This window comes from Camponotus floridanus, unplaced genomic scaffold (assembly GCF_003227725.1).
Source record: "Camponotus floridanus strain SB8 unplaced genomic scaffold, Cflo_v7.5 scaffold17, whole genome shotgun sequence".
In the NCBI taxonomy this organism is placed as follows: domain Eukaryota; kingdom Metazoa; phylum Arthropoda; class Insecta; order Hymenoptera; family Formicidae; genus Camponotus; species Camponotus floridanus.
In genome coordinates this window covers 2,676,549-2,686,241 of record NW_020229292.1, presented here as the reverse complement: position 1 = coordinate 2,686,241, position 9,693 = coordinate 2,676,549, and the positions used below count along the sequence as shown (strand labels likewise).

General features: G+C 25.5%; 1 protein-coding gene across 1 annotated transcript; it reads right to left on the bottom strand.

Moving 5' to 3' along the window:
• Positions 1–3,557: 3,557 nt before the first annotated feature.
• Positions 3,558–7,090, bottom strand: LOC112637472. The gene is made up of 3 exons (XM_025407254.1): positions 6,390–7,090; positions 4,853–5,614; positions 3,558–4,239 (listed from the first exon to the last, which is right to left on the bottom strand). Exons 1-3 carry the CDS (start codon positions 7,010–7,012, stop codon positions 3,888–3,890), a joined length of 1,737 nt encoding a protein of 578 aa, XP_025263039.1. The 5' UTR covers positions 7,013–7,090; the 3' UTR covers positions 3,558–3,887.
• Positions 7,091–9,693: the final 2,603 nt, after the last annotated feature.

Below are 9,693 nucleotides of genomic sequence, written 5' to 3'. Positions count from 1 at the left end.
ATGTCATCATTACTCCACTTTATATCTTATCCGTCAGTTTTTTAAACGGAACTCCTAATTTTTTTATCTAAATCGATTCCTCGTAATATTCAGCGTAAAAAATTATAAGAGTAGGATGGCCAAAAATGGAATAGTTTACGAGATTTTTTGACATATGTGTTATTTTAATTTGACATAATTTTATATAAACACTTTCTGAAATATTCTCATAAAATATTCATCTTTTGATTATTTTATTTGAATACTTTTGACACAAAATCATGAGAGATATCAATTAGTGTAAAGAAAACATAATTGTTTTTAAGAAAAAAATATTTGCAACGAGCAGCTACATATTTATGAGTTTATAAGTTTATAGGTGTATTATTTTATTTCAAACATCCTTCATATATATATATATATATATATATATATATATATATATATATATAATAATAATAATTGAGTCTTTTACACAGCGTGCATTACAATCATCACGATGAATTGTAATGATAATCGAGATAATCTACGTAAATTCTCATGAGTTCACATACAATTCTATAAACGATTAAATATAAAGATTGAAATCCAGATAAATTAAATTTAAATTATAGTGAACGGCTATTGATTATGTATGTTAAATTGATCTTGTCGAATGTATGATTCTTGCGAATCTCCGGTCAACCAAAGGAGAAAGCAATAGTATCGAAGTGCGAAGCGTAAGATTAAAGACATTGCATGTTATCAGAATTTTAAATAATAGCTCTTGCAATATTGCTGTATCAGAATCAACTTTTACCACTTCATGTCAACTGCAAAAAAGAGAGAGAAAGAGAAGGAATTTACTAAGCTGTTTCTAGAAAGTATTTCTCGTGTAAAATACCAAAGATTGTTAGAAATTATAAATATATTTTCTTTCTTTTAATATTTGAGAGACAAATGTTAAGAAGATGAGAATCATCAAGAATCGTCTATTTCCATCTCATACATTTCATAGATTTCAATTATCTTATGTATACCTCTGATGTCTCATGATGTTTATGATTACACTTTGCTCTTAATTCTTTTTTATAATGATCTTGCTTTTCCAGTACACAAAACAAAAATATTATCAAGCAGTAGTAATAATAAATTCTCCTCATTGCTCATTAAAGTGCACCATGGCATGCAAGCGAGGAAACGTTGCGACACTCTTACTCGTCCAACGAGCTCGATAATAATCGCCACCGGTCGTTTGTATTCAATGTACGAGTACACTCGACACTATCCGCCGGGCATTACAAATTTGTTTGTCGTGATTACGAAAGGAAAAGAGCACATCTTGGAGAGATTCTGTCTCTTTCTTTTTCTCTAAAATATATCTATGAAATATATAATGTCATTGTAAATATTTTATCACCAAAAGTGCATTATCTTAATATTATTATTTAATGTTATCTCATATTGTTATATTTAATTTTCTATTGTGAGATATTACTACCATAAGTATAACATATGATGAGTTTTTATGTATTTTTTGAATATATACTTCTTTCGAAGGAAAGTGTTTTATATAAATATTAGAACTTATAACGAAGATGATAGAAGATAATAAAAGAAAAAAAGAAAAAGATTAAAAGTGAATAATTTTGTATATAAATGTAAATATGGATACGCATAGTTTAGCATTAAATCTTCTATCTAAATCTGTCTAATGTATCTTAATTTTTATAATTAGGTACTAAACTTATTAGCTTACTAATTTTGTGCCGATAATAATCATCAATTAAAAAAATATTACATAAAAATTTTCACAATCGCAAGTATTACAATAAACATGACTAAAAACCGCAAAATATTTTGAAATTAGCGAAATTAGTTCGATCAAAGCATAAAACATTATATTGATAAGAAGAGATAAATATTAATCGAATATTATACATATATAATAAACTTTTAAGTGCGTATAATTATAAATTAAAAAGATACAATGTTATGCTTATCAAAAATGCCATTTAATTTAAATATTTACATCAATTTTACATTATTTTCACTACACTTTTGATACAATTTTCTACGAATTGAATAGAAAAATCTACTGGTTTATAAATATATTTGTTCATGCAATACGTTTAAAAAATTATTCTTCTAGAAATAATAATAGGTCATATAATAATATATGATGATGTGTATAGCGCGCACGCGCGTGTGTATATATGCGTGCGTGCGTGCTTGCGTGTGTGTGCGTATGCGTGTGTGTGTGTGTGTGTGTGTGTGGTGTGTGTTTGTGTTTGTGTTTGTATCTATATCTAATAAATTATAAATATAAATGATATAAACGATATAAAACAATATAAAAACTTGAAATCTTTGCTTGATAAATAGATAATTAATACATTATATATTCGTCAAAAACAATGGATGCAATTATGAATATGTTATATTTAAAAGATAAAATAATGGCACAAAATCGTCAAATTCATGAAAGCTATCAAAAACAATGATCTAATCAAAATCAGAATTTTACTTAAATTAACTGCTGATGGTTAATTGATGTGTAGCGATATTACGATATTGATCATCTCCTTCGAGATTTATAAGTCCGTTTGAATCATTGACATCTGAATAGATAGACGGAATCTTTTCATCTGAATAGATAGACGGAATCTTTTGATAGGAGTAACTGATAATTGCAGTAAAGGTGGAGTGCATGAACTTCGGTTAATTCCGTCAGCGTTCGACTATTCCGGACATTATGACATTATCATAACGAGTTCCATTGATATCGATTCTCAACTAGATTTTCAGAAATGTTTAAAGAGTGTTTATTTGGAGAAAATCGCTAATGCCCATTAAATATAAAAATAATATATGACAATAATAATATTAAATAATATATAAAATATACATATATACATATATACACACATATATATATGTATGTAATATATATATATAACTTATATATATTATTTAATATATAATATAATATAAATATATATATATATATTAATATTATTATATTATTTATTAATATTATTTAATATATATGTTTATATATTAAATAATATATTATAAATAATATAAATTATATAAATAATATATAAATTTAAAAATAATATAATAAATATAAAAATAATATAACATTAGTTACAACACAACTTCGCACAATGCATGTGAGCTGAACTTTGATGTTAATGAGGGGGGGCAGGTATTTAATTAAAATGTAAGAGTATTATGTCTGATAAAAGTAATAAATTGTAAATTTATTAATGAAAAATATTAATTTTCTGATATTAATATATATATATATATATATATTATATAATATAATATATTATATATAATATAATGATGAAATGAGGGGATTGATAGATTTTAATTTTAGGGGTATATTATTATTGAGTATAAGGTATATAAATATATTTATTTATTTAATTTATACTAAGTAGGTAGAAAAAAATATATGAAAAAGATTGTTAGTTTAATGAGTGTAAATTATTTATTTAAAGTTTAAGTGGAAGAGTGTAATAATAAGTTATAATTTGTGATGTTATTTATTTTGTTTATTTGATATATATTAATGAAAGAAGTTGGAGTCGAATTATTAACTGATCATTATCGGGAATAACCTAATTCAACCGAAGTTCATAGAGTTCCCCGCGTTTACCGCGATTATCAAAGCTCTTCTCGTCTTAATCGATAGCTAATGCTCCGTCTATCTATTCAGATATCAATGGTTTTAATTATTAGTTAAAATTTTTTTCATTGTTTTCATTGTTTTTATCAATACTTTCAATGATATAAACAGGAGAACATCGAGTATGTCGATTACAATGTAATGATACAAAGTATCAGAAATCAAATCTAGAGACCGAACTTGTGTGTGTAGACGTTGAAGCGATGTTATGGTGTTGCTTCGTGCAATATCACTTATCATCTTCGTCACTGCTTGTATTATGACTGACTTTACTGCGTTTACTGGCACGTTCTCGAAGGCTGCTATCAGAAAGGTCAGATGTTGGTGAATGTGGATTCACGGTCGTTGCAGCATCTTTTATTTGCCAAATATTCATGGAACTGTCAGTTTCTTGCCTCATTTTGCAGGGATTAGATTGGCCAGATGATGATGGCCCTCGATGGCTGCTCGATGGCTTTGGATTGCTGCTCGATACAACATCAGGATCTACAGGATTTACAGGATCTACAGGATCTACAGGATTTGCAGGATCTACAGGATCTACAGGATCTACAGGATCATTCGATGGATTTCTGTTGAATCTGTTAGAACATAAAAAATAATTGTATTAATTAATACATAAAATATAGCTTCAATTATATGCATAATACAATATATATCATCAAATTTTTCAACTATTATTTTTTAATGTCAAAAAATACTTTTATTATTAAAAATAAAAATTATTAAAAATATTATCAAAAACTTGAGTATTCTTAAAAATATTATATCAAAAAACCAAAATTTTCGGTCGATTATTTAAAAAGAAATTCTTTATACTTATATTCGCTATTTATATTTACATAAAGTTTCACAAATTCTCTCTCTCTCTCTCTCTCTCAATTATCAAAATAAACTAATAAATATTATAATTTTAAATTTATATATATATGTCTAATAAATATTATAATTTTAAATTTATATATATATATATATATGTAATGAATATTTTTATGCAGTAACACCTAACAATAAGCTAAATTGACTTAAATATATATACCAAATATTTGTCGTAAATACATACTATACGTGCTAAATATTTGAATTTTATAATTTTATATCCATGATTCTCTCTTCTTATTATCATGCAATAGTATATATAAATGATTCAAAATAGGTAAATTAATAAAATTTGAGTTTTGCCGTTTTTCTTACCCTTTTGGTAGTATATTCAAAGGTAAACGTAGTTTATCTTCATCCGAAGGTGAATCGGATCCGGAGGCAATGTCGGATTGATGAACTTGGATAATATGATTTAGCATAATGCATAGATTACTACGTTCAAACTTATGTCTACATTTCTTACACATTTCTGTTCTTTTGATCAATTCTCCCTTTTCCTCAGTCAGGATATAATACTTTTCGTTTAGGTTCGTGTCTCGCCAGTTTCGAAGACGTTCCCATTCACTTTCCGTAACGTTATGTTCGTCTTCTAAATGTGTTTCCATATTTTCGGATTTTATATATATTCGAAGCTCTTTTTTATATGAATTACATAGTTTACACTTTATATTAATGCTTATTGTACTATGAGTTGAGCATTTCACCCTTCCAAAGAACGATTCCCAATCTTTCTTTTGTTTCATTATAAATATTTTATAATTGTCCTGATGATTAGTAGATAAATGTTCAGACATATTGTCTAAATCGAGTTTATTCTTTTCATGGCCCCTTTCTGTACCACAAATATCACATACCGACATACTTATAGCGTCATTTTTTATCGAAAAATAATCCCACATCCAACTTTTGAAAACTGGTCTTCTTCGTTTTACTGATGGCTCTGGATTGCTGCTCGATGCAACATCAGGATCTACAGGATCTACAGGATCTTCAGGATCTACAGGATCTACAAGATCGACAAGATCTACAGGATCTACAGGATCTACAGGATCATTCGATGGATTTCTGTTGAATCTGTTAGAACATAAAAAATAATTGTATTAATTAATACATAAAATATAGCTTCAATTATATGCATAATACAATATATATCATCAAATTATTCAACTATTATTTTTTAATGTCAAAAAATACTTTTATTATTAAAATATTATCAAAAACTTGAGTATTCTTAAAAATTTTATATCAAAAAATCAAAATTTTCGGTCGATTATTTAAAAAGAAATTCTTTATACTTATATTCAATTTATATTTACATAAAGTTTTACAAATTCTCTCTCTCTCTCTCTCTCAATTATCGAAATACTAAACTAATAAATTTTATATTTATTTATATATGTAATATATAAATATTTTTATGCGGTAACACCTAACAATAAGTTAAATTGACTCAAATATATATACCAACTATATGTACCAAATATTTATCGTAAATACATACTATATGTGCTAAATATATGAATTTTATAGTTTTATATCCATGATTTTCTTTTGTTATTATCATGCAATAGTATATATAATATATATACTATTGCATGATAATAACAAAAGAGTATATAAATATATAAATATATAAAATGTATATAAATGTATATAAATGTATATAAATATATAAATATATAAATGAATATAAATGTATATAAATATATAAATATATAAATATATAAAATGTATAAATATATAAAATGTATATATAAATGAGTATATATAAAAGAGTATACATAATAGTATATATAAATGATTCAAAATCGGTAAATTAATAAAATTTGAGTTTTGCCGTTTTTCTTACCCTTTTGGTAGTATATCCAAAGGTAAACGTATTTTATCCGGAAGTAATCCGAAGGTAATCTCGGAATCATGATATTGGATCAAATGTTTTAGCATGATGCACAGATTACTACGTTGAAACTCATGATCTTCACATTTTTTACACGATTTTGTTCTTTTTATCGATCCTTGTTCCTCAGTCAGGTCATAATAATCCTCGAGGTTCGTGTCTCGCCAGTTTCGAAGAATTTCCCATTCACTTTCCGTAACGTTATGTTCGTTTTCTAAATGTGTTTCCATATGGCGAGTCACGTATATTCCAAGCTTCATATTATATGGATTACTATTTGGATCACATAGTTTGCACTGTATATTAATGCTTGTTGCAGTATCAGTTGAGCATTCCTTCCTTTCAAAGAGCGATTCCCAATCTTTGTTTTTTTTCTTTGCAATTATGCCATAATTTCGCGGATGCATATCAGATAAATGTTTAGTCATTTCTTTTATATCATTATCATTCTTTTTATGGCCCTTTTTTGTATCACAAATATCGCATACCGACGTACTTATATTATCTTTTATCGAAAAATAATCCCATACCCAATATTTGGAGTATCTTCTTGACGGTCCCTGTACTGTCGACATGATATCCGCTATGTATCACAGTTCGTGTATTACTGAATACAAAATGAGAATTTAAGGAAAAGTACGAAGAATACAGAAACTGGTGTCTATAAGAAAGAAGGAAAGGTCGGGTAAAGACTGATGTATGATATGATTGTATACATACAAATATTGCTAGACTCTCTAAATCTGCCTAACATGCCTGTTTTGTGTATATATTGATTTAATAATGTTATTTTATAATATTGTAGGTGAAGAAATTAAAACCGTTAAAAATTAAAATTATAATATAAACGCCCTTAAAATCGATAATATAATATTTTTAAAATTTGCTCTTAAATTTATATCTGTTATTGAATTTTTGAACCTATTATTAAATTTTTTGCTTGAATTTTTCGATAACCTCCCTTTCAAGTATATTTAATCCCCAAAAACTTACCTTTTTAAAAAAAGGTAAAAAGAGGACGTCAAGTTTATGCACTAATTGTATCCAACTGTCATATTGTCTACAAAAATAGTGATATAAAAAAAGATATAAAAAAATGGCGCCAACTAAGAATAAAAATTTGTACATTAAAAAAACTTGGCTCTCACCGGCGAGACACCGTGTCTCTTGATTTTAATTTATCGAAAAAGTATCGAAAATGATTTGTTTTTGTTATATTCGTTTTTATTATTATTTTATTTTCACTTCTTTATTGTTTTATTTCATTGTTACCTCAACTTGAGACGATCCGCCCGGAATATTTACAGAATAATTTTTAGGAGATAGATATATGTTTGCTATTTTATTTACTAGCATCAGCGGCTCTTCCCGAAATAAAAAAAATATAATATTAAATAAAATAAATTATCTATATAAATGCTTTACCTTTTTAAAGTTGCTATTAAGATAAATAAATTTTTAATTATATATTTAATGATTAAAAAATTAATAATCACTGATAGCTGTTGCCAATAATGCGAGAAATGTTTTGCTCGATATTTTAAAGAAAATGCTTAAATGAGTAAATTACTTATTAAAAACATCTTTGAAAATTTAATGAAGTCTTCATATAGTCACAGTCTTATTATTTTTCTGGAAAAATTTTTGAGATATATAACAAACTTATATCACACGTAATTAGATACACGTCATGCGTTCGTTGATATTATTATCTGTTTATACATGTTGTGAGATATAAACCTTTTCATTTGAAATATATTGCAACGTGATCAATTGTCATAAATGACGGATTTTTCTTCGTTACTTATTTCTTAACGATGCTTTTTAATTTAATAATAACAGTTTTATTATTGCATTCATTGCATTTTTGCGCTTGATATCTTATAAATGTTTATTAATATCTTACATACTGTGACAATTATTATTGTGATAATTTTTGTTTAAATTTTCATTTAATAAGAAATCCGTATCAGAAATCAAAGATAAAATGACTAATTAAATTTAATTAAAATTCTTGTTTTTTACTAAGAATCTTTCTCGGTTTTATACTATAATTATACATTTAGATACATATCAACTGCAGATTATTGATTGCAGAAATTTTTTCTCTGGTAATTTTATTTTAAATAATAATGTGATAGTTAACGATATGTAAATTATACATAATAATTATTAAAGTATATTTTTAAAAATATTAGTAAAAGTATACTTATGTTGTTTATTTTGAAAACATAATTTTGATGTATGACAACTCCTCGAAAATTGTTAAAAAACAAAATAAAATATTCTATTAAAATAAAAACAGCATTTTCATCTGATATAAAGAATTGCTATGGTTATAGTTTGGACATAAATTTCCATTTAAATTTCCATGGAAAATAGGATTTTGAATAGAAATAAAAAATGTGAACAATAAAATCCAAACATAATTTGTTTAAAATAATATTTATAACTAGATTTATTTAAGCTTTATGCAATATAAATATTACTAAAAACACACAGTGCTTTATATATATTATATTATATTATATTATATATATATATATATATATATATATATATAATAAATACTATATTAGTTTTATATATACACTACCGCTCAAAAGTATTTGGCCACCTAGGTACATTGTGTTTAAATGACTATGAATAAAATCATTTATTTATATTAATCTATATATTTAATATTAAAATATACAAAAATTTTAAATTTTTGATTCATCCATACATCCTCCTTTATTTTTTATGACAGCTTTACAAAATCTCGGCAATCTTCTTATTAATTTTTCTAAAATTTCTTTAGATGAAACACGCGCCTTTATAGTAAAAACTTAAAAGTATTTATTCTAGGACAAGAGTCATAAATACCTTATTTAGCTTTGTAGCTATCTGTTAGTAAACATGAAGTGATATTTATAATATAGCTATTGAGAACGACTTTCCGTTAGCGCATAAACAATAAACATCGATGAAAGGCAATAGACACAATTTCGTTTTCGAGTTTTCTCTTAAATTAAGGGTGGCCAAATACTTTTGAGCGATAGTGTACAATAAATATTATAATAAATATACTATTGAATCAATAATTTTTAGTTACTGGTTACGTGAATTTGATGGTAGATTTCGAATAAATGCTATTGATGAAAAAATTATTAAGAGAAATTTTTAATTGCAGTAAGTATTTGAACATTCAATTCATACGTTGATTCTAATTAATTCTTCTTTCTTTATGCAATTTTATGTTTTAAATAAAATTATC

Bases quoted from the DNA above. Each gene is read 5' to 3' on its own strand.
- LOC112637472 (XM_025407254.1), bottom strand. From the start codon at position 7,012: ATGTCGACAGTACAGGGACCGTCAAGAAGATACTCCAAATATTGGGTA. The intron at 5,615-6,389 runs GTAAGAAAAACG...ATGTTCTAACAG, and splicing joins TTGGATATACTACCAAAAGG to ATTCAACAGAAATCCATCGA. The intron at 4,240-4,852 runs GTAAGAAAAACG...ATGTTCTAACAG, and splicing joins TTGAATATACTACCAAAAGG to ATTCAACAGAAATCCATCGA.